This window comes from Pleuronectes platessa, chromosome 16 (assembly GCF_947347685.1).
Source record: "Pleuronectes platessa chromosome 16, fPlePla1.1, whole genome shotgun sequence".
Lineage (NCBI taxonomy): Eukaryota > Metazoa > Chordata > Actinopteri > Pleuronectiformes > Pleuronectidae > Pleuronectes > Pleuronectes platessa.
The window spans coordinates 10494077-10520473 of record NC_070641.1 but is presented as its reverse complement, the minus strand read 5'-3'; the positions used below and the strand labels follow the sequence as shown (position 1 = coordinate 10520473).

The 26397-nt window shown below is 43.8% G+C and overlaps 1 protein-coding gene across 1 annotated transcript; it reads right to left on the bottom strand.

The window, feature by feature from the left end:
• Positions 1–345: 345 nt before the first annotated feature.
• Positions 346–26397, bottom strand: LOC128458523 (SH3 and cysteine-rich domain-containing protein 2). The gene is made up of 11 exons (XM_053443390.1): positions 26314–26397; positions 18141–18489; positions 16404–16498; positions 13187–13271; positions 10174–10286; positions 9008–9077; positions 8737–8828; positions 8550–8638; positions 6434–6485; positions 4282–4419; positions 346–2638 (listed from the first exon to the last, which is right to left on the bottom strand). Exons 1-11 carry the CDS (start codon positions 26395–26397, stop codon positions 2540–2542), a joined length of 1266 nt encoding a protein of 421 aa, XP_053299365.1. The 3' UTR covers positions 346–2539.

Below are 26397 nucleotides of genomic sequence, written 5' to 3'. Positions count from 1 at the left end.
GAAAAATGTATAATGGTGTCCATACCACTTACCACTGAATTCACTTTAAAACACATATGTAGGCGTAAAAAGCCCTGAATTACTCTCCCTCCAGTGGGGCCATTACGTGTAATTCCTACCGAGGCTGTGATTTGATATCATTTTTGCCCTCCCCCACATGTGCACAGATGTGTATGATTGTAGATGGAGGACAGTGCACGGATGCCAATGATTCTTGCCGGAAAATTGCGCTATTTTTGTCTCCCTGCTTCCTCTGGGCTGAGCTGCACGCCTCCTGTCGTACGGACCCAGGTGATCAGCTGCGTGTTGTGTCACAGACTGCGTACATTAAACGGACAGAGAGAGTTTTGTAAATATCTTTTATTGACTCTGGGCTTGGGAAAAAACATCCTAACACATACTTGAAATGTTGAAATCTCATGTGACGTCGCATAAAACTAAACAAAACGCAGGATGACAAAGTGATTATACAGCTAACAAATGCTAATCCAGTTCTGCTCGGACACAATTCTTTTTTTCCAGTAATGTTATTTGCTGCCGTGTGTAAAACATCAAACCATCTGCCATTGGACTGAAGAGTGAAGTTGCTATAAAAGGAAATGACACACAAATAAAGTGTCATTGTCCTAATTACAAGAAGAGACGTTTATTTGTAGCAGCCTCTAAGGGTCTTATATTGAATTGTAAATGAAAGGATGATCATATCAGCTGGATCTGTCTGATCTGGAAAAGAAGAGTTCAATTATTCATAACTTGCGGTACCATCGTTTTACTCTTACACCCGGTGCTTGTGATCTCGTGCAGTTCCTCTCTCTGGAGAGAAATAAATCACACTAACTAATGAATTCATGGTGAAGTTTATAAACCAACATCGAACATGCATGGGAAAAAAATGCCTCCGCCTTCTGTCGGAGCTGATCAGTCACATCACGATCGGGAGGACGGGAGAGACGGAGAAGAAGGGCTGACATTTGATCGATGACGACTCGTGAACCCATGGGTGCCACACTACCTGCGTGCACACACACTGACTCATAACCCACTCACGACGTTCCCCACCTCCCTGCATCTCCTCCTGTCTCTGTTTTTCCTGCGTCCTCCTTCAAGCCGTCAGCGAAACGTGTCCTCCTTGTCACGGCCAGAAAGCTCTCTGTTGTTTTTGTTGTTGTTGTTGTTTTTTCTCTTTCTGGCAGACTTATATTGGCTGCTGTTTGAGCTCCAGTGAACATGTTAAGATGCTGTGCAACACTCACTGCCGGTCTTCAGCAGGTCTCTGCAGGAGCTGGCCTCCCCCCCCCCCCCTTTTTTTAGACCCTCCGAGCTCCTTTCGTGTGAAAAGCAGGGAGACGGCTCCTGCCACATGTAACCGCAACAGCCGAGGACCACCCTCGCAGTTTCGCCTCCCCTCCCTCATTCTACTGCATCCTCTTTGTTGAAGACAAGACAACAAAATGTGACCCCTTCGACAAACACTGCTGTGTGAGACTCACTGCGTATTCCTCTATGGTTGAGTCATTAACCAAAAAGAAAAAGCTACTGAACATCTACAAGGGGAAAAAAGTTTCAGTTACTGTCACTGAGTGTTGAAAAGGACAAAATGAGCTATTTTCTTGCATTCCATTTCCCTCTGGAACACGGGGTCCCCCGACTGATTTATGTTTAAAGGTGTCGATGCATTTTTCACACCATATTTTCATTGTAATTTCATAGTGAAAAAGTTGGGGGTAAATTCCTCAACTGAATTCCTTGTGAAAAATTCATCACAGTGTCCAATTCTCCTTTGGGAATCTTCAGATTTCTGCACTCTCGAGTTGGCGTCAGCTGTTCACACACAGGCTGACACGACTGAGGACTTTTTTTGCATTGTGTGTCCTCCTGGCAAAAAAAGAAAACTTTCTCGGGCTGGCAGTGGTCGTCCTTGGCCGGTGGCTCATGTTACATGTGGACCAGTTTGCACGAGGCTGATATCAATCCCCGGGGCCACAGATCCTGACGCGAGCGCGCAGGGATGAGACACAGGGAGTGGGTAGAAAGAAGAAAAGGACACTGACAGTAGCATCATGTTCCGATGACAGAACGCCACCTCCTCCCACGTTGCTAGACGTCCTTGTTGATTAGGAGAAACTAATTCGGAACCAGCATCCAAGCAAAGAGACGTTAAGCAATTTTGACTTGTGCACGCTGCGTCTGACTAAACATTGATTTATTTTTCCTGTGTTAAAAGAGAAATCGGCAGCAGGAGAAGAGCTGAGAAACAGTCCCTTTGTAAAAGCAGGACTATAATGCATAACTGTACCCTTTTTAAAGACTAATAGCAACCCACTTCAACTGGAAACCATGTGTCCATCGGGAGCTGTGTTTCCAGGTCGTTGCAGACGTGTGTGTGTGTGTTCTGTCCAGGGTGGGTTCAGTCAGAGCTGGCCAAAGAGGCCGCAGCTGTTGTGTTGTTGTTTTTTGCAGAGGGAGGTTGTGGAAGAAGTGGTGTTGGTGATAGTTTAAAGATGTGATAGTAGGTAAAGTAGAAGTGGAAAGATGAAGCTCAGATCTCCTCTATGGAGTCGGCTGGGACCAGGCCTCTCTTCTTCCCACTGCTCAGCTTTAGAAACACCTCGCCGTCCTCTCGCTTCCCCACACAGATCTGAAGGGGAGGAGGCAGAGCTGGACTTTAGTCGGAAAGTTTAATATTTTTAGAATTTGATGCATTAAAAAGTATTTATTGTTATGTACTTTATTGTTTATTTTTACAGGAGCAATAACAATACTACTACTACTAATAATAATAATATCATTATTAATATATAACATTATATAATAAATATCTGGTTTATTTGCAGTGAAGACATTTTAGTCAATGTTTTTCATCAAATGAAACTGAATTTGCTTTATTACTCTTCATTTATAGTATCTTATATATATATTGTATAATGATATATAGATATATATATCATTATACAAGTTTGAATGATTACCTCAACTGATATTATTTTCTTAAATTGTATGTTACCACAGACAGACAGACAGAAAGACATTTGTGGAATTTGTAGGTAGATGTCAGGATTAACTGAATAAATGGTTCTTGATGTAAAATACATGCAAACTGTGATTGCCAACATTCAGAGTTAAGATCAGCTGCCGATCTGACTCGTACTCTCAGCAGCTGTCAGTGTGACTGCAGCGTGCAGGTGTTGAGAAAATAACCAACAGTCATATCAAATCTGGAGGAAATTGTGTGACTAAGTGAATTAATCGTTCTCTAAAATGTGTAAATGTGAACAGGCTCTGCCCGCGAAACTTATAAATATGCAGTTATTTGCATTTGCACAAAGATTGGATTTCATTAGCAGCTCATTTGTGTATTTTCTCATTTTGTACTAGATTTTCTGAATTGTGCTCTGGAGAAATACAGGTTCTGTGCATTCGGGGGACATGAAGTGTCTGTGAAAATTGGTATAAAGTGGTATGACACAGAGATGATGTTTGAGGCGAGGCTTTGTTCCCAGTCTGATTGCAGCCTGAGCAGGATGTACCCTGCCTCTCAGCCAGTGGGGACTGGAACAGGCTGCAGCCTCCTGCGACCACAGGATAGTACCACAAATAGAATCCTCTGATGAGCGATGTAATTAAAGGTTCCCAAACTGTCGGTTCAGGCCTAAACAGTATGTAACATTTATGAAGAAATAAAGAACAAAAGAAAAAAGATCTTGTGATGGCAGATTTTATATTTAGTTATGTTTCATGCAAGGAATGACAGTTATAGATGGGAATGTTATTCTGAGATGTACTTCTGTGTGTTTCAAGAACTGCAACATGTGGGGGTCAGCTTAGGAGACTCAGGTGTGTATTCGTTAGAGATTCGTCTGTGCCTCTGCTGAGACAAAAGGTTTTCACACCTAGACTCTTTCATGGGTCATCCAGCAGAGACGGGGGTCTAAGAGAGACTTGGAGTCTAATGATGTTGATGTGTAGTGAGACTTTCGAAGGGGTCCTTCATTCAGATTGGAGGTGACCAAATCTAAGCCTGAAGACAACACGCAGAGAGCTGATTGGATAAACATTCTACCTCTGTGAAAGGAGGGGCTTATTTAGTATAAATCAAATGTGATTCCATTGTTCTGTGCCATTGACCCAGTCTTACTAAGTGACAGGGTGCTCTGGTCCCTAGACGCAGCTAGGTAGAATTGTATGAACCAGAATTGATAATTGTCTTTGCTGTGAAATGTAATAAATGTTCCATTACAATCTTCATTAAAATAATAAAGCAGTGTGATAATATTCTTGTACCTGGGATTCCCTGACGGCCATGTGTCCTCTCTCTCGGGTGGCGGTGACGCTCTGGACGACCCGCCACACTCTCTCTCCTGGTCGGACCCGCTGCACAAAGTTGGCAGGGAAGAAACCGACCTTGTCGCCGCTCTTTCCCTGGAAAACGCAGGAGCACCGCACAGTGATCAGCATTTATTATTAGGTTAGTTTTTATAAAGGTGATCCTGAAGTGGCTAAATGACACATTTTAGAGCAGTTATTGTTGTTATTCAGTAATAGAACCAAAGAGGTATTTGAATTGCCATCTGGGCAAATAGATGTAGAACAGGCACCATCGTTACAGAAATTACAGTGATCATTGTTTTGAAATGAAGACAAACTATTTGTTCAGCTACGTGTACAATTTTGCATATTTAAAAGGGGCTGTACGTTGTTGCTTAGCCGACATTAGCAGAAACAGCGGCTAACTTAACAATCCTTTGTGTTGCAACCTCAGCATCAAACGTCATCCTGTATTCTCTAAAGCTGTGGGGAGCAGCACCACATGCAACTCTTGTTCTGTTTCTATTTCTGCCACCTTTTCCCTTCTACTTCAAGTCTTCTTTGAATAGTGAGTCACCGTAATGCTCCACAATGTGTCCGAGTTTTCAAAGGACCGCTGCCCAATCCCCTCGAGTGTTGTGATGTCACGCGTTGCTGAACTGCATTGTGATTCCGGTACATCGCTTCTCTTGCATCACTTGCGATTGAATATGAAATGACTTCAACTTCAAGCGGCAGCACAAGCACCAGCCAATCAGATCTCGTTTAAAAAGATACTTGAGCATCAGGCACGAGCCAATCAAATCATGTTAATGAAAATCCAGGTCATGATGTATGGACCTGCCAGGACTATGAGCACAAGTACGGTTATATCGTGTGTCCTGCTGCTGGAAACTGGTTGTTTTTTTTACGACTGCAACAGCACAAAGCTTTAAAGCAACACACACGTTGGAGTGCTACATAGGCTTGACTTGGACACACAACAATGGCTGAATCATGGACACCCACGTCCATAGAGGAACATCATCCGACGGCAGAGAGAGTATACACATAGCACCTTTAAAGAGAAACTGTGATCACAATATGAACTTACTATGCCAAAGTTGTATATTTTCATCTGCGTTTGTTTGTTTGTGTGTTTGTTAGGAGCTTGAATAATCAGGCATGTTCTGGGCACTGATTAAAATTAAAAACTGGACTTAATGAATATAAAAGTGGTTTCATAAGGGGACTGGGTCTTGGCGGAGGTATGCACTCTACTGAATGACATCCTTGTTTTCCGGTGAAGGCTGATGGGGTTTGAGCGAAAGTCATTATGCAGCAATATTTCATTATTTCGTCCTCAGGTGGTGAAGTGTTTATTGAAGTGATTCATAAACTATTCATCACTTTAATTTAAAGAACTGGGAGCACTGATTAAAAATCAAATGACTGCTGCTTCACTTTCAGCCCTGAATACTGAAGACACACAGACTGTGCGCTTTAGTCAAGTCTGAGTGCGTCTTCTTTTGTCTTAGACTGAAACGCACAGACACACGGCCACATCGACGCACTTTCATTTCCATCGAGAGTGAGTGAAGCTCGTTGCGGAGCCATTAACGAGCTGCTTGAGGTTGCAACACTAGTCGAGTTCATTATGTTAAACTGTTCTGCTAATTTTCGGAGGAAATTGTGTTTCTATTTCCGTCTGTGGCGGCTGCCTGCATGTTTATGACAGGATCAAATAGAGCAGGTGTCGAGAATTAAAGGCTTAAAAAAGAATTGAAATAACACATGCGCACCATGCAGGCACAAAAACACACACACACACACACACACACACATTTCAGATGTTGAAATACACAATATGGATTGAAGAAAACAAATCCATGAGCCCACACAAATACACAACCACACACACACATTCAGTGCATTTAACTACACGATGTGGATTCAAGAAAACAGGGACATAAAATAATGAGGACACACACTGACACACTTTTCAGTGCATTTAAAAACAGGTGTACGAACCAATTAGCACACACACACACACACACACACACACACACACACACACACACACACACACACACACACACACACAGACAGACAGACACAGACAGATGTTTGCAAGTGATTTATTACCCACCTTCCACCACTCCTCATTGGAGTCGTCCGTGACCTGCACCCGATCACCGGGACTAAAAGAGAGGAGATGAAAAAGAGGAGGCATTAAGGCGAGGTGATTGAGGCGGAGAGGAAAAGGGTACATTGAGACGGGAGAGGGCGAGAGGGCGAGAGCGGTCAGCAGGAGAAGAAATACAGGGACTTGAGTGTGAGGACAGAAGATAAAGTTATCAAACTTAAGTGGTGGTATCCACGGTTACAAAGCTGCGTAGAGGTCAGAATCTGGACGAGTCTGTGTCCCTCAGCCGAGGGGACAGAGCGGCCGATACCAAAGTCATGAGGTCTACGTGAAATATGGCTCTGTGGTGCCCCGCGGCAGTAGACAAGGCTGGACCGGCTCTGTCGCCAACCTGGCCTGCATGCTAATGGTGCTACCCGCTTTCACTGAAACGTCTACACACACACAGGCACATTTTACCCACTGTCCTAGATATACAGGGAGAAACTGCTGTCCCAATTACAAATCTGTATGTTGTTTCCCTCAGATGCTTGCTCTCACAACTGCCCTATACGATCACACACACACACACACACACACACACACACACACACACACACACACACACACACACACACACACACACACACACACACACACACACACACACACACACACACACACACACACACACACACACACACACACACACACACACACTGTCCACATAGTTCACTAACCAATTAGGGTGAGACCCATATATCTGAGGAGTAATTATTCAGCTCACTGAGGTTCCTCCCAGGAGCGCGGCTTAAAACTTGTGTGTATGTTGTTTGTTTAGTTCTTACCCTGATTTTATATACATTTTCTGCCTTTTTAAGTCTCCGTGTGTATTATGAGGGTTAATGTCCGTGGGATTAGCCGAGCTACTTTATCCAACCACTTAAAACTGCAGGATAAAGATTAAATATGGTTCTGCATTTCTTTTAAGTCGGAAAAGTGACAGATTTCTGTCTAAACTCTAAATTTGGGCCCATGTCCACACACACTCATTTGCTGTGTCTCAGTTTGTGTACTTCCACACTGACATTAATGGCATCATGAGGTGCAACGTAAGTAAGTGGATGGTGATAACAAAATGGTCAAAAATCGGGGCATAAAATGACGAACTCTGAGTCGCCACCATCTTGCCAACGCACTGGAAAGGGGAGGGACAACCAATTGTTCTGGCCCCAGAAGACACATGGTCCGTGCCGATGGTGGAGTAATTTCCATGATACATAAAAAACAAAGCGGGCACACACGACAAAGTAAAACATGAATTACTAAATCAAGTGAGCAGCTGGAAGATGTTTTGGCCTCCATAAATCAACTTTATAATGTTTCATTTTTCCAATACAGACACATTTCTGCACAAACTTCTGTCTGACCTCCATTTTGCAAATATTCATACGCAGTGGCACTTGTCAAAACTGACAAGATATGAAGACAGCAAAGAAACTTCCTCCTTTCAGTAGTTCATGTACTGTACATTGTGCAATTACACAATAGTCAGTTAACAGCACAGATGGCTTTTAACAGTCTCACAGATGTACCTTTGTGAAAGCTGTCACCAAACCCACACACACACCCACACACCGCCCCCCCCCCCCACACACACACAGCTGCCCTTATTTTTACTTATCTGTCCTATCTATCTTCTCTTTCTTCGTTCTCCTTCATCTTATAGACTACTTCTATATTTGCCATTTTCTTTTTTCTACCTCCTCTCTCTGTCTGCCCATGATAATCTTTACTTCTACGCCGTCTCTCCTCCTATGCCTGTCCGCCCTTTCATCTCAGTTATTCTGTGTCTTTTTATCCTCTCCCCTGCTGGGAACATGGCTCAGTCGCTCGCTCTACGTGGGGGACAGTGATGGGCTCCGAGTTTATAATTAGTCATCCTTAAGGGCGCCCCGATACCGTCCTCTGCAGATGGTGGGGACATTTTCATCCTGCAGGAACGACAGCCAGGGCAAAAACACAGACACAGCAAATGCACTCACACGCACAATAGCACAAAAAAAAATTAAAAAAAATAAAACAACACTGGGGCTATGCGAATACTGGCACATTGGCAGTCTGTTTGGCTCTTACTCACTGTAGTTCCAGGTCATTCTGTTCCTGAGGCAGAAACTTGAAGAGCGCTACATAGGTGTGGATGGAGTGAACTTCAATGCGCTTGGGCACCTGGATACAGGGAGTCGCAGGGGGGGGGGGGTGAATTAGTGAGACAGACATAGGCACTCGAGGAAGAAAACAAGAACAGGTGACCGTGTGCACTGTACCGTCAAGCTGCTCTCTTCCGCAGGAGTCTCGGTCTCGGCCCTGCTCTCGTCTTCCTCCTCTTTCTCCAACTCCGGTTCTGGCACTGCTGCGTCTGGAGGTGGTGAGACATTTTCTCAGCACTCGCACATATGCAATCAGGCATGTACTTTTTTTTTTTTCAGACACAGTAAATCCCTCACACGCACACATGCACAAGTAAACACGACATATGCATGGACACACAGCAGCGTCGGCACAGAGCTGGAGACACGGACACACAGCGGCGTTTACCCCCCGTCTCCTGAGTTATCTCTTCCTCCATGCTGCACTGTCTCTGCTGCCTCTCCTCACTTCCCTCCCCCTTTTTCAAAGAGGAAAAAAACATAAAATAAAATGTTAGCAACAGGATGTCAAAGCTCCGGCTCTGAAGAATCCACATCACACAGGATGAGAACCCTGCACTCACTCCATGTATGAAAAAGGATTGGCAGACAAGTTCAACAACACGTTTAATGAGGAAAACCAGCGCCCTCCATTATGCTTAATAGACGACACCCTGGTGCTCAATTATATCACCTCACCATAGGTGGAGGAGGGAGGATTTAAATGAAGTTGATCTCAGGAGGGAACAACAGTGACCTCAAAAAAGACACAGTTGTAAAAAGTCACCTACAATCCCCTGGAGATCTAGTTATGGTGACTTTTCACCTGGTTGCTCTAATCCACACGTGTGCTCATCAAACTGTTGGGAAACAGGCTTCAAGGTGCAGAGAAGCAGGATTCTAGACCCCCAACCAGCCAAGTGATGCTGGGGGAAACTCTATGGTGTCTATGATCATTACTTCAACAGTAAGCTGTTGTGTGACTGTATATTTTTATTTTATATATATATTATATACATTCCATGGACTGTATGTAAAGATTCACAACATGACTGCTTTCCAAAAGTGAAGCCAAAGCATCTTTGTCGCCCTCTGGTCTTCATAAAGGCCGCCCCCTCCATGTTAGTGGATGGGACCAGAAATCAAGAGTCAAAGCACGTCATCTCAAAGATGGTTTATTCTTATCACTTGTAAGTTTAAGTTTTCATGTTTCTGGTAAATTTGACAGCTGAGATTGGTTGAGCGCGGCGCCATCCCCCGAACGCTAGTGCTGCCGACTCAAGCTCCTAATGTGCAACACGGCTGCATTCGTACTCTAATGTGAATATAGTTGATCTTCCAGATAGAAATTAGTTGGTAAAACTTTTCTTTTTTAAAATATAATTGTATAGTTTTAAGTGTCTTGACAAAACTTAACGTTTTGTGTTGCTGATACTTGACATCAGCTAATGTGGATGGAAGTAAAAATCCTGAATCTAAAACTGGACCAGTGAACCATCTTTAAAACTTTGTTTGTCTTAATCACACAGCGTCCAACTCTCCTCTCCACCCGCCCTCAGGGGGATGATGTCATACCAGGCTGCGCGTCGGAGACTCTGAACTGCCAAAACTGGAGCGGCTCATCTGTGCCAAAGACGTCCCAAAGCGCAAGGCGGCGTACACGGGGTCGACGCGCGTCCGCCCAGCCTCTGAAACCACAGACACACACACACACATTCATAAGACTAACACACACACAAACACACTTCAATAACAAAAACGCACATATAAATGATTCATACTCCACACGCTGAACACTAATATTTAACTGCACATCAGGATTGTTGTGCCTGTGCCAATCTGGAGGAGCCAGAGGGTCTAAATATAACCGTCGTAACACAGTGAGTCCTGCACCAAAGTGACCCACTTTAGATCTGGGAGAGGACAGCAGCCAAAAGTTAAGGAGACATCAAGACCTCCCAATAAATCGCCACACTTTGACTTACTTATGAGTTAATTTATTGGCGAGGGATGTGTCTCCGTTTTAATAGCCGCGATATATCTGGAGCTGTAGTTGAGCAGAACGGGAAAAGAGAGATGTGATTTAAAATATGGAAATCCTCAGGGAGCCTTCAGCGGTATATTTCATGCAGATGGAAGTGCTGGAGGAGAATATCTCTGAAGTCAGGACTGAGATTTTCTGCTGCCTTTTTTCAACACACGTTGAATGAAAGGGGAAAATGATTTTAGCTGCACGGGCCAGATGTTCTGCGAGTGTGTTTGTGTCTGCGAGGCAGAGGCCCTAACAACTCGCCGTCTCGTATCGACGTCAATGCCTCCGTGCTCCTGACAGATAAACAGAAATCCTGCAGTAAGTGTGACGATAGAAGAGGTATTTATTGGTGATGGTGATGAAGCTCCTTTACACTTTACATTGATTGTAGCAGTTTCGGTGGAGGATTTACTCCGGCACAGAGCAATTCATTACACAGGAAGGGAGTTATCAGAGCCGTGTTCAGAGACTCTATGCAAATTATTATCTTCTACAGAGACAGTGACCTTCAGCATGGCTTTCAGTGAAGAGATGAGAACTCTATTTGTATTATTGGCTTCATAGCTGCTGTCGCATCGACATATATATATGGATATATGGATATATATATATACATATATATATATCACTTGGTAGGTAATCAGTTTTGTAACTGTCACCGCAGGGTTGCAGCTCGGAGCATGAATTCACTTTTGCCGAAATGCAGTTGATGGGAAATGAGAGGGCCAGTAGGTAAAATCATCATAAAATGTGCCACGTGACAAACGAGAGCTCTGGGTTTCACAGAGCCTTTTGTCAGCATGGTTCTGGGACACTTTGCCATGTGAGATAGTGAGTTTTGGCAGGGTGCACTGTGCCCTGGCGGAGACCCAAGCACCGTGGCGCCGCAGCTCGGGGTGACGGTGGAGGTGCGGGATTAGTCGAACACTGAGTCACGGGGTAGCACAAGGACGTCGCAGCTGGAGGTGGCAGGAGTGCGTCACCTACCGACACGGCTCATGATCCAGAGGTTTGGAGTAAAGCAGGCTCCAGTTCAGAGGAAGAACAAATTCAGGTACATGTAAGGCAAGTGGATCTGACAGCAGAGTGTTTTAGTATCCAGACACAATTAAGTGACAAGGAATTATCCGACTGACGGTGTTTGGGCCAATATTGTAGCAATATTACTTGAGTGTGTACGTGGGGGGATCTTTATCGATCCATATATCCGCTTAATCACATTTTTAGAGTAAAGAAAATGTAAATCAGCAATTAGATTGAGATTTGTAGAGAAATCTATAAACGTGCGCACAGATCAGAAAACGTGATGATAAATCTTGAAATGTGTAAATAGATATTGATGGCTGAGGTGTTTTGCTCCAATGCTTCCAATGTGGAACGATTGACAAAGTCCAGTACCCCTACGTCCAAGTTTGGCAGACCCCTACTCTTAAGGGTTTGTCTCTCCTCTTTCGATTGATGCCATTTTTAGACATTGTATTTTTGCTACACTTCATGCATGAGGGCATTTGTCCACATCGACCAGTTTCCTCTGGTGTATTTTTTAGCCCTGAGCCGGGGTGTGGCCAGTGAGGCGGCCGTTACTCGTCACTTTTCTGATGCATTTTGCAAAAAAAAATTATAAACGAAATGGCAACGTTGAAACTTGAAGCTAGACAGAGAGGTTGTTGTCAGTGAGACAGGCTTTTGGAGTAAAACATGTCAGCCATTAATATCTATGTACACATTTATAGATTTATCTTTATTTTTTGCACATGTAAAAAATCAGATTAAGCACATACAAATTCTAAATACTCATTAACAGATTCTAGCAGGGATTTGCGGATATTTTAGACGTTTACAAATCTGATTACACATACAAGGATTGATATACAGCTACACAACTCTCTCCACACACACACACACACACACACACACACACACAAACGCATTAATATTAGTGCTACAATACTGGCCCAATAGTCCTGCTTCTATACTGTATATGTATTACATCAAGTAGAGTACTACTCAAAATTATAATATTTAGATAAAAATTGAATTGTAGATGATGTCCTGATGGAGAGAGCTAGTCATAACTCTGTTTCAGAAAACAAGCAGCATTTACAAAGCTTACAAAGCCTTAAGGGTGTGAGCCGCAGCGCCAGGCGATGAATTACCACCCTCCGTCAGTCCAGCGATACATATACAGTTCAAATCATAAACAAAGATATAGAAACACAAACATTAGAACTTATAAATATTTATTCACATACTTTCAGGGTGCTGAGCGTCCGTCAGCCTCCAAGAGAAGCTGAATTTGTTCTTCCTCTCTCTCTTTTCCCACTTCACGCTCCTCGGGTGTCAGGTGAGATGGAGACAGTTCTGGTTTTATTACAGCACACGCACAAGCGCACACACACACACGCGCACACACACACGCACAAAAAAAACAAAACAAAAATCTAAAAATAAACCGAAAACGGCCGGGACAAGAGCAACAAGACGAAACGAAAGCACACGGGCGCGAACAAACCAAGTGCACATGTACACGCGCTCAGACACTCAGACTAATCTCACCTTGGCTCGGCTGAACTTCCTTGACGACAGCCAGTTGGTCATTGACAAGCATCGGCGAGCTGAAGTTTCGCTTGAACGCTCCAGGCTAATGGGGGAGAGCAGAAAGAATAATGATTTTTGTTTTTATTTGCCAGTTTCCATTGCTTCTCTTTTGATATGCTGTGTTAAGGGGGGGGGGGGTACCTTGTAGTTCATTAGAGACATTAATGAAGTACAAATGATTGAAACATATGTCGACACACAGGCAGACCTGGGAGCGCACACAGGCCGCAACTGAGTCACAAATGGAGGAACAGTGTTAGCTCTCTTTGCTGTTAATTAGGAGCAATGTATTTACTCAGGCACTAACTTGTATGCACATGGCTTACACACAGGCACGTGAGTCTATTTGTGCATGTGTGTGTGTGTGTATGTGTGTGTGTTCGTGTGTGTGTGTGTGTGATTTGTGTGTGTGTGCGCAAGATAGTAATTTCACACTGAATTAAGCACAGTAAGTGTTTCGGCTGGGATATCGGTTTGCCATTGCGTTGACTTGACTTGCAAATGAGCCAGTCACTTTATCAAATTAGGCTGAAGAGACAAACACTTTGCGGACCAAGAGGTAGAAAGCGACACCTTTCGGCCCCTGATACAGAGCCCAGATTCTGGGCGGATGAAGTTCTTACCTATTCCCTTCCCTTATCATTCCCCCCACCTCTCTCTCCCTCTTTGTGCTCCTCTATCAAACAGCACAGAGCCATCTTCAACACCGGGCTTTAGAAATGTTTTTTCCAAGTGGCTCTCAGAAGCTCTTGCCACTTGCTGCATGCTAATGTTTCTGCACTGGGGGATAAAAACACAACCCTCAGACTGAAATCGCTCCGAATGATCTGACGACTGCACACTTGACCAAATGCCACGATGAAACGTCCATCGTAGTGCATCACTCTGCATTTAAAAGTGATCAAGATAAAGGATGTATAATCCACTGTGATAAAGATTTAAGGTGTAAGGATCTGTGTTGTATAAAATAAGAACGAAAAAAAATCCCCCCTCTAAATTTGAACTGGGTTTTCAGAGTGTGGCCGGTCTATTAAAAGCCAGGCCTGGACGCGTTTACCTGTGGCCTATTTAGAAACAGTTCACTCTGAACAATCAGTATTGTGATCTTCAATTATTGTGTAGTAATCAGTTATTTTCAATTGCTTCATCATGGCTTGGCCATAGACTTAAGGCCTTTATAAAGATAAACGTTGTACAAATATGAATCTTAAATAACCTTAATACAGGTACCGCCATCTTGTGCTTTTTTGGAGCCAGAGTCTTTACAGTAGTGATTGTTAGATGGAGCCACTACACGCACTCGACCAATCCCAAGTCAGTCTCAGGTTTTAATTTATGACATTTTTATAGCATTAAATAATTAATTAAAACCCTAATAAGAGTTGATAACATCCTTTATTTTACTTGAACTTTGACTTTAAAATTGGTCCATGTCCCATCCACTGACATGGAGGAGGTGTCGTTTATGACCTACACTGCAACCTACCACCAGGGGGTGATCAGGCTATCAAGATGGTTTGGCTTCCCTTTTGGGGAACTGTCATGTGGTCCAACTTTATTTACAGATGGTTGCATGTACACGATTGCCTCAGTGATACGACACCGACTGATTCAACACTTTCATTTCAATTTCATAATTTTTTTTCGCCTTCAACAACGTTATTGGCCTTTGCCCATAAACGTAACAAATGAATTTCTAAGTGCTGGTAAACATCTAATTTCAAGTCTGTCAAATCCAGGTTGTTACCATGGTAACCCAGTTTCTGCTCTGACTACTCAAATGATGACTGCAAGACAAACTTAATGTTTTCCGGTGGTTGGATAATGTCGCTGTTAAAACAGTGTCGGGAAAGTAGGAGTTTTCAAATTGAACACAAATGTCCTCCATCAAGACCAGCTTCTCTAGAACGCTGTGTAAATGATCCCACTTTCTCTTTTGAGGTAGAATTTAAAACATTTTAAGAGTCACAAATCCTTAAATCTTGGGATGTTGTAAAAGGATTGGGTGGGGGGGTTCATTTTATGAGTCACATTAGACCCCCAATATTTATTGGGTGGGAACAGTTGCCAAGCAACCAGCGGACACTCCAGTAAGTGAACGCTCTCAGCTCAAACATTCTCTCTAGAGTGTAAGCTCCCCTTAAATGGCTAAATATCTTTTTGACACTTTGTGTTTTGTGGTGATTGGAAAAAAAATGAAAAAAGAACTTGTTAAAGCTGGGTTTCAATTCAGGGGCTGCATCCTTCAGAGAAACTCATTCTACTTGTTCTATGAAGAAGTGGCCTCCGTAGGCTGAGTGGAGGCCAAGCCCAAATCCAACGGTCTACGGAGGATTTCCTATTTGTATCACCAGCTTGTCCTTCTTCTACTATTGCATCATCAGGGACTTTGAGTGACTGCATTTACTAAAGCTCTGCCACCAACTTAATGAATCCTCTGATAGGTTCAACAGAGAAAGATCCACCCGTTTGATTCTTTGTTGCTCACATGACATTTGTCCGCAGCATTTAAAGGAGCCTTTGAAATGGGACAGCCAAATCGCACTGATGCAATACATTTTTAAATGCAGCCTCTGAAGGATGGGGCCCCTGAATTGGGACTCATGGTTTTGAGTGGGTGATGGCAAATGAGAGGACCAAGGAGCGGACTGTGTGGGAGGAGGAACGGGACGCTGTGGACGATCCAGTCATCATTTGCGTTGGACAAAAGGTTTCACCTACTGAGAGACAATATCGGACATTTAACGGTAAATATAAAGAGATGTTTTAGTTTTTTGTGATCATGTTTATCTTTTTATTTATTGTTATTCCTATATATATACTTTCAGTTGTCAGCAATTAACTCTGCTCACCCCTGATTTAAAAATAACCGTGTAGCCTTTTTACTTTTGAGAGTCCTGGGGGCTTTTCATATCCGTAGGTGGAGTTGTATTATATTTTTAGTGGTTTTAGGCAGTAAAATGAAAATGAATAAATATATAATCAAAAGAGGACACAGTCGGAAACACCACAGCAGTGATTACCTCACACCAAAGAAGTTGCCAAATTATAGAAACAGTCGATTCACAGATGACGGATAAAAAGTAGAGAAAACCAAGACATTCATTCCGTGACTATGATGAAAAATATAACCAGTGTTACAAATGAGTGTAGGATTCTGTGTGTGTATTCGCACCTTCCCTTGACACAGCTGCTGCGACAGTTCCGAGGTGCACCATAGGTGAGCGGCCATCTTGCACGTTTTACACCGCAGAGCTTGTTTGGAGTTTCCTGCGGAGAGGAACAAAGACGATAGAATAAGAGCAAAGGGAAGCAGACACGCAGGAATTAACAAGGAGAAGAACCCCAGCAGGCTGCAGATCTGCAACAGACAGAGAGTGACAGCAAAACAAAGGGGCCTTCAGATCACACAGACAGGTTTCTCTCTGCTCAGGTAGACGCTGTTAACAAGCAGTGTCCCCGTTTTCTCAAGCTGGCGCCGCTCACAGAGCTGACACCGACGGCTTCATAACCAACAGCACCTCTTTCAAAACGTCCAGGAGAGATTTGTAACGAGCCTGGAGATATTTCAATCATAATCGATTTGGCATTCAGTCATCTCGCAGAGTTGCTCATGCTTGCTCATTTGTCACGTAATGAGAAATCCTCTGTTGATTGTTGAATGTTTTGTAAGGATTACGGGGTTGAGTTCCCTTTTTATCCTACAAACAAAGGATAACAGATTTCTGGATTTGTTGCCGATGTGATTACACCGGCTGATCTGTTGCGGAGCGGAAACAACAATCGCATTAAACTGGATGGCGCAACGGAAACACTGCTTTCACTTTGGAGGGGGAAAAAAAACACACATTCTACTTCATCAGCCTAACGAGGAGACGGAGGCCGGACCCGACTGTGTTCGGGGACTGCAGAGGAATGCAGCTAGATCAAAGTGATGTATTACATAACTAAAACCACAGCGCATGCAAAAAAACCTGCACCTGTGCATATAAAGAGGAGCAGGTTGGAGTCCGTAATCAATCATAGTGACAGGAAGTAGATTTAGCAGAGGAACTAGCAGCGGCTAGGAGTTTGTGCTTGTGGCAAATGAGGAATAAATGCACTCGTACATCTGCACCTCTTAATAATGTAATGTTTTCTTCAGCCATAAACAGTGTGAGAGCTGCACTGAAGACAAACAGTCGAGTGAATCTCATTTTCAATAAAGGATGGTATTGCTACATTAACTTTAAAGAGATAGTTCAGCAGAGGGAAGCTCTTTCCTCTTGCTTATAGTTTTTGTGCTAAGCTAAGCTAAGCAGTGATCCTATAGTTGATGTATATAGAGCTCAACAGCGTGGTTCTGTGTAGTTTTATTCACAGTGTCAAAGAGAAGAACTACACCACCCATAATTCTCAAGTGTAGTAGCAACATTTCAGATTGGTGGAGCTCGCTGCTTCCATGGAAATGTTTACCACAACCGCAAAAATCATATCGCTGATGATCGGATGGTTCAGCATTAGATTACATTTACCACAGAGCGACCATGATTTCTCTTGAACCCTCCCCATTTTCCATTTTTCCTACTTAGTCTTTTTTGCTCCGAATCAAATTTATGATTAAAATTCAGCTTGTCGGCCTTAAAACTCTTATGTATGTATGTATATATAAGGATTTTCTGAAACGTCAGAAGAGAAAATGAATGGGAATAATTTCCTTCCGGAACCAGAGATATTCTAAAAGTGAGTGGTCCCTGCTCAGCTCTATTGCCTAGAGTGGTGTCAGTGTTTTGCTTTAAGGACTCTAAACTCCTGCATCAAGACATTGCAAAAGAAATAAAAACAAAAGGTATGGCGGCCATAAATCTTTTGAATCCTGCAGCTAAATCGAAAACCCTGGCTTGACAAAAGGGGGGTGAATTGGGAACCTTACCCACTATCATGTGCTTGCAGTGCTGGCAGTTGGTGGGCTTGCGAAAGACGTGGTCCTGAAAACAGTGGGTGACCTGTGGTCTCGGAGGCTTGATGGGCAGCGATGGGGAGAGGCTGAGAGAGGGGGAGTGTGAGCAGATGGAGGGGTTGGGGCTGAGGGACGGCGAGATGGATGGCGAGCGCTCCCCGACGAGAGGAGAGCCGGGCGGCAGAGGGGGAGAAGGAGGCGGCGGGTCGGTGATGAAATCCGGCGGAAGGCGGGCGTCGCTGTAGGATCTCTGGAAGAAGTTCTCCACGCTCTTACTGCGCATGATGGTCTTGAAGGACAGGGAGCGTTTTAGCCTTTGAAGCTGCACACACACATTGAAAGGGACAGAGAAGAGAAAGAGGGTACGCCACAGTTAAACACAATATAAGCACGAATGCTGCGCCACATTTGGGAGTAATAACAAGTGTCCCCTACGCCCTCAGGACAGCACAGGCAATAACCCAGCCTACACAAACACAACACTATGGTCTGATCGCTGAACTGCAGAGTGTGACTCATGAAATGCAATATAAACCCATAAGGAAAGAGCACATTAAGACCAAAGTGTATGTTCAAAGAAGATGGAGCGCATCTTTTACACGGCTGCAATAGAGCTGATGTGCATTCGGCCCATGGTTAAACAAGATAAGCCTTTTCTTTGTGAGCCAACCCAACGGCCATACACTGAAGACCCCTGCAGGTAGACGGCGTTTCCTTGGTAGTGGTGGCAGAGGGGCAATTGTGATGAAATGATCCAGCACAGTTTACACAGCCTTATCGTGTATGAACAGAATATCCTCAGCGCTCTTAATCTCATGGAGCCTGCTCATTGGACACATTGATTGCTCCACAGGGTTGCACAAAGCGCACAGAGCCAAAGGATCCCTCCTCGCAGGGGCCAAACTCACGTGGCCATCATACCAAATAGCATGTTCCTGCACTTGTAAATATCGATTTACCATCCGCGCTTGTATTCTACAAGCTGTATTGACCAAACGGTCTGCAATGATTGATGGCAGCTGTATTTCAGGAACCCAACAATTAGGCGACAAAAAAACGTCACATCGGCGGCCATCGCGTCTGTAAGATCTGTTCACTGCAGCCGTCTAACATTGATTGGCCAGATAAATGCATGTTTCCCGACATTTCCCTCCGGCTCCGTGGACAGATGATGATCCTATTTTCCCAGCGGGGCGGGCGACCATTTGTTACCCTGACGTGCAGCGGTTGCGATAGAGCATCATAAGGGTGTGGCCGTGTCGCAGGGGGGAAAAATGGATCAACGCAGACAGACGAGCGGACTGGTAATCAGTAGGCCACAGACTCTCCGTCCGTCTGCCTGTCTGCGCTCGTTCTGCTCAGCACCAAACATAATCCCTTTACAGGGACATGCTGTTTACAGCTCTGTGAGTCTGGGAATAGGGTATGAAAACAGTTTGTCTAGTTGATGATTTTGTGTGTGTGTGTGTGTGTGTGTACATGGAGAGCTTTTACAGGGAGGTAAATAAGAAAAACGAGATGGACGTGCGTGAAGGCAAATTTGCCCATTCTGTATGTTTCCTTGTGAAATTTCTCTTTATCAGACGACATACGTGATGACAAAGCTATAGGGGAGACTAATGTGGTGCATTATATTGCTGTTATAGCTATGAGAGCACAGACTGGAGTTTATTTATCGCTTGTCTGACTCATGTCCTTGACTTCTATTTTCAGTTTTTAGTCTCTGGAAGAAGACTCATAATTCCTCAGTGTAAACTAAACCACCACCAGAATTCATTAATAGCCAGTTTGTACCATGCAGGGGATCTGCAGCACGTCTTAAACTCCCCTTCTGCATTCAAAGTGGATATTCAGCACGAATGTCTATACCTGTTTTATAACTCACAGCACATTTAAAACTGCAAAATCTAAAGTAACGAGACGTCTTCTTTTTTTATGCCACAGATTCCTCTTCCTTGTAAAGCCCTGGGGACTACATTACCCACGAAGCAACTTCTCCACAGACAGCCCAGGTAGAGATTTGAGTTCCACGTCAGCTGTAGAAACTCTTGGAAGGATTGTGAGACATATCTGAAGAGCTCCTGAGAGCTACAAACACATGTGGTGATCAGATTGATTCGTAAACATTTGTCAATACTTTATGATGTATTGATAAGATTCTAATCACGTCATGACTCTTTATGACTCATTTTCTAAGGGAGGATCAAGCCAAGCAGATTTATTCTTACAATTTGGCCAACCGAATGTTGCTCTGGTTATCAAACTCTAAAGCATTAATGAATTATTCATTTGACGAGCCATTCATAATGAATACCTTTTTACAAACCGTTTAAAGTTGTTTTGATCATCTTTACTAATGATCTGAAGAAGCTTCGACGTGTTTTCTCTGCAGCATCACAGTCTCGAGCTGCCTCTTTCAATCAGAGCAGATGAGCGCCGGTATAACAGCTCTGACTAGGGCACGTTTCAATTACAGCTAATGGAATCATGTGTCAGTGTGCGGGCCTGAAAAGCATTCCCGTTAGCTTCCATTCCGTAAATTAGCCGTACACTCCTGAGGCCATTTTACATGTGGGTCACGAGAGCGCAAGGCATCTATCCGTGTGCATCAGCCACGCATGAATATTTTGTGACAGGTGAGATGCTGACGGCCATGGAGTCAGCGCGGAGCGAGCTTCCCTAACGATGATACAGCGGCTGTGATGTATGATCCGCTCCCATATGTGCTATTGATTCCCCCGCAATATCATGAAGATGCCTGTCAAGTGCAAATGGTAGCACCTCAATCTCATGTCATCCCACTTCAGACAAAAAGCTCCCAGAATGCTTCTCTCCCCAAAGAAGATTTTAGGTTAAACCTCGCTCGACAGCGTTTCTCTCCTCACAAATTATTTATGGGATTCACAAAGTGACTTATAATGCTTTCCAAAATGCATAACGATGCAGAGAGTTATGCTCACACCTGCAGTCGATACTCCTCAAGCAGCAGGGATCTCTCTGCTGCAGACAAGATTTTGACGAGATGCCCCAGCGGACTGGTAAAAGCCAATAATTCTACCTTCTTCGATCCGCCCAGCGACGCCCCAGCCCTTCTCACATGTTTCCAACATAAATGTCCAAAATCAATGCAGGGTTTGAGCGCTCATAATTCAATGATAAAGCTTTTATTTCAAGCAAATATGTCTCTCTTCTTCGATCCATCAGCATTGAATGGAGGCAGGGGCCAGACTGAGATATATCTGGAGAGCTCCCGTCTGTCCAGAGGTCAAGACTGAACAACAATGCCATGGCCCCACTGGGAGTGTGATGATAAATTCAGTTTGTGGACATTACATCCTTTGGTGTGGACAGTTGCTGCACCCAGTGCTGAATGTTTCAAACTAGAAAAGCTTTTTTAAGAGGTGGTGAAGGTTAAAATAAATACTCTGCAATGCTTTAGCCGTCTGGAATTTGATGATGGGGTCCGAAACACCATTACAGTCACATCACTTTAAGTAAAGGTGTGTATAACAAACCATTATTTTAGGGTGTGGAAACTCTTTGTCCATCTTGGTCTGCCTGGCTGGTTTCTACTTAAAACTCGGAGATAAGAGATTCATGATCACAGACTGCTTCCATTCTTCTGTCCACAGATACGTCACAGAGACATGCACACACACAGTGCGAGCACAGCCAATCACGTGCCTGCTCGGACACCCACAGACACGTCTGTCCCCTTGTTTAATGGGAGAGAAATTCTGTGTGAATCTCTGGTGTTTATTACAACCACTTTCCTCACTGCAGCACACAATTCAGCAAAGCCTGCCGTGCAGCTTTGCCCTGGCAACTCATCATCCACCCATTTGCATTCATCCAATCGCTGTCCACGCACGCCATCCCATAGCACACAGCACAAAGGCTGTCAGTCTCAGGCCGAGGGGAGGGAATAACTACCTCAGAGCGAGCATCATCAGTGACAAGCAAACCTCTCATAACAGATATAGTTTTCTCCCTCGCGTCATCAACACACAGCAGAAACTGCCAGTTTTTCTTTTTAAGCTACTTGTAGCAGCACTTCAGCAGCTCACACCTCTCTCTGTAGTGTCACATCAATAAACATCGCAGCAGTGAAGGTGTTACATTAATTAATTGAGACCTTGGGCTATGTCAAGCTCCCTCTCTGACTCACTCCCGTCAGTTTGTTGGTCACTCGCTTGCTCGCTCAGTTTGGCCCAGGCTGAAATATCACAAAACCACTGGAGGCATTGTCATAGCATTTTACACCGTTTTTAATGGTCTGGAAAAAAATGTATCCCAGTGATCTTTCTTCTAGTGCCAACATGAGGTTGTGAAGGGAAAAAGCTAAATGTGTATTGGGTGTTTTGCAAGTTCAAACCTCCTCAAGATGGATTCAAATGCATATCAGCAAATGACAATATCAGCGTGTTAAAACTGTCTTTTTGAGCCTGTTAGCTTATTTCTTACACTGCAAGACTCTTGTTGCATTTAACCTTTGATGAATCACGGCCAATAGTTCTTTGTTCCTGAAAAGTAAAACTCATTAATTACCTCAGGGACAGATCAGGTGTATTAATGTGTAGCCTGGTTGATGGTTGAAATTTATACAATTTGAAATTGAACAATTTTTTGTCACCTCCATGTTTGAGCTCCAGCAGAAGACCCCCCCATGTCCACTTCTCTTGGATAAAAATGCCTTAACGACTAGAAATAAAACAAAACAAAACCGAGTTATCTACTTTCACTCAACATAATGAGTTTTCAAGAACCTGGAGTGTAAAATTTCTTTCGCAGAAAAAAAAATTGTCTGAGTTTAAGATGACTTTTTTTATTTTGGCGCAGGGACACACACCTTTTCCCACTCAGTGTGTGTGTGTGTGTGTATGTCCTCACACTGGTTACGATTGGATGAAGAAACCTGAGGAGGCACCCGGGTGAACTGTTACGTCTCGTCATTAAGTGAGCTGGCTGACAAATGGGCCAATCTCCCCTCAACATGTTGCGAACCATTATTCTAAGTGTTTATATCTCTGGGCTCAGAGGTGGTTATCTTGGAGACAAAAAGATTTACCTGTGCTCTTCCATCATAGAGACGCCTCTCCATGCATCAGTGGCCCTGACAGATCAAACAACCTCTCAACAAAAAACATTAACAAAACTGCACCATAGAAGCTGATGGTTGCTACTCAGGCATCTCATCAGCTTGGCCCACTGCCCACACTCCTGCCAGCCTTGGCAATAGACCACAGATTACATTGTTGGGAGTCAGGGAGAAAAAGTCCATGCTTCCCTTCTCCTTAATCCTCTGGCTCTGTGTTTCCCTCTGTTCTCAAGTTCGGATTTGTGGGAAATTTGCTTTCGGCGGATTTCTGGGAGCATCTGTTATCAGAAGGAGTTACATCCCCCCCCCCCCCCCCCCCCCCACCCCTTCTCCCCATCATCCTCATCTAATTAGAAAACACAACGGACACATGGCTGTGTGTCTGATTAGATTCCTTCAAACATTACACCCTGTGGCGAATCTTCTAATTTCAGGATGGTCTCGATTAAATGTCTAAGATACATACGGGTGACTCTCATGTGATGTTTCAGAGACGAGCTTAAAGGGATAGTTCACCGATATATGAAAATTCACTCATTATCTACTCACCACCATGCCGATGGAGGGGTGGGTGACAGTGTTTGAGTTGGACACTTGGATGACACCACACGAGCAATATGGAGGCCGGTTATGTTTTTTTTTCCTGTTGTTTTAGTACATCTGATGAAGTAGTCACCATTGACTTCAATTGCAGAACCCGAGGCTGTAACAAAGTTTACCCCACTTGAGTCAATTCCGTGAACCATCCCTTTAATAGACCTCTGTGTGGTTGCAAATTCACTCCAAACCCTCAGTTGTTATTGGAACTATACATTTAGCGGAAGTTCAAAAGAGGTTGCAATTGACCTTTAACCTGAACATCAAATATCTACAGGCCGTGCAGGAGCCTGAGAGCTGAATGTTAAAGTGAAATCTATACCACACAGGGCTCTTTAATTCCACCAGCGCTGCCTCGATCGATTGGGAAAGCAGAGGCAGATGAGGAGCGGAGCTGGAGATTGGATGTCCAGCCCGATGAGTCTGTGAGAGAAATGGTTGTGATGTGGTGATGCTGGAGGAAAAATACCAATCAGATGGACCCCACCTGGCACCGGGTTGCACCAAATTTCCTTTTAGTAGCAGCTGGTGGGGGGTTGGGGGACAGGGGAGCTATAACTGCAGAGGGTCATGCAAGGCGAGGGGAGTGGTGATAAAATAAGGCTTGCAAACTAAGTCGACTTTCATGTTTTTCACGGAGGACATCAAATATTTAGATGAAGCAGCCTGGTGAAGTATCTCACTGTGTTGTGAGGGAGTGTCACTTTGCTCCAAACACGTCAAAGGCATGTGCCCGCGTGCATGTGCATGTGTGTGCGCGTGTGTGTGTGAGAGAGAGAGCAATGGGAGGAATGAGAATGGAGACAAAAGACAAGGGCTGAAGTTGCATCAAGTGTTTTGGGCTTTAATGAATCAAGTGCTCTGAAAGCCCTCCAATGAAAACGTAGGCATTGAGAAAGCTTTCACAGCTCAAGCTCTCGGAGGCCGGCCCTTGAAATCTTTGTTTATACTGTCACGTCAACAAATATAAATAGAATCATAAGGAGACTTTGTAAGGACACTAGAAGCGCAGGCAGCCTTACACAGTAGAAAGACCTGGTACACATTAAACTTGGTAATTTCAAAAACGTCTGTCTGTATAATATGTAGAACAGAACGATGCCCAATCCACATCTGTTACATATGTACCATTCATCTTATTGGCTTCACGCTTGCCACATGTATTCTCAGTGGTCCAGGGAGGGACAGTATCGAGTTGGGTGCGATTTCACCTTAAATAATGAAAGAAATTTGAATGAACAGGCGACTAACAGTCAGTGGGGGCGGGGCAGGTTGCCTTCATGTCTTCTTCTTCATCCTCTGATAAACTACAGCAGCAGTCGGCAACTGGGTCAAACTTTGGGTCCACCTAGACGCCGGTTAACAATTTCATTTTTTCCATTTGACCATATTTGACTGACACAGACATTCTCTATGTGTCTCAGGTACTGATTGCTGTTCTTGTCAGCTACATTCATGAAATAATTTCCTCATCAGCAATGAGTCTTCAAAGTAGAAGCCCAACATTGGGTTTGTTGCTATAATGCTTTATATTGGGTTGAATTACAGAGCTTTAATTAAGAAAAGTTGTGAACCTGGGTCTTAATATCGTCTCGACCTCTGAACTCGCCGACATGCGATGCATGAATAAATAACAGCAGCTCAGAGAATCAATCAAACTTATATAAGAATCACACACATGAACAGTAATAAAGCAAATTCTGTTTCATATTGTAAAATGTGAAAATCTTCACTGCAGATAAACCAGGTGGGATGAACGCAGAGTTTTCTAACTCAACACTGCACCACAGTTTGAGGAGGACTCAGCCCGTTCTAAACAATGCACATGATTAACTGTGGCCATTTATGCACATTTCAATCAGACCAGTTGTTTAACGAAGCATTTGTGAGAGCAGCCAAGTGACAGGAATATGAAATTGAGAGTAAAAGCAAATCGTGACAGGGACGAATAAAAAGTGTCATATCGGGACCGTTTATTTTATGTTTGCAATAAATCCTGTCTGCAATATGGGTTTGGAGAAAGACAGAGGGAGAGGGAGAGAGAGAGAGAGAGAGGTAGAGAGAGAGAGCGTATAAAGGTGGAGACAGTGACATCAGACCTTACGTGTGCAGTTACACCGAGTGACGCAGTCATGATGACTACAACTGCATTTGTGAAGTAGTGTCATGAATATTACACAAACCGTTTGAATAGTACAAGTGGGTGAAAACCAAAATGAATCAAACAGCAGGTAAAGCAAGGAAAGCATGGAAGCATTCATTACTTTCTCTCTCTGTGTGTGTGTGTGTGTGTGTGTGTGTGTGTGTTAGTGTGTGTGTGTGTGTGTGTGTGTGTAAAGTTCATGCTTGAATCTAGATGTCTCAGAGTACAAGCTACCAGGGAGGTAATTGTAGAAGAGAGTAAACTTGTATTAGTTTCCACAAACAAAGCTCAGAAGTGTTGCTACTTGCCTTGGATGTCATCGGCTGGATGGACATGGTGCTCGGGCAGCGCTGGAGCTGCACCTCGCTCTCCACCTCGCTGTTCTCGGTCAT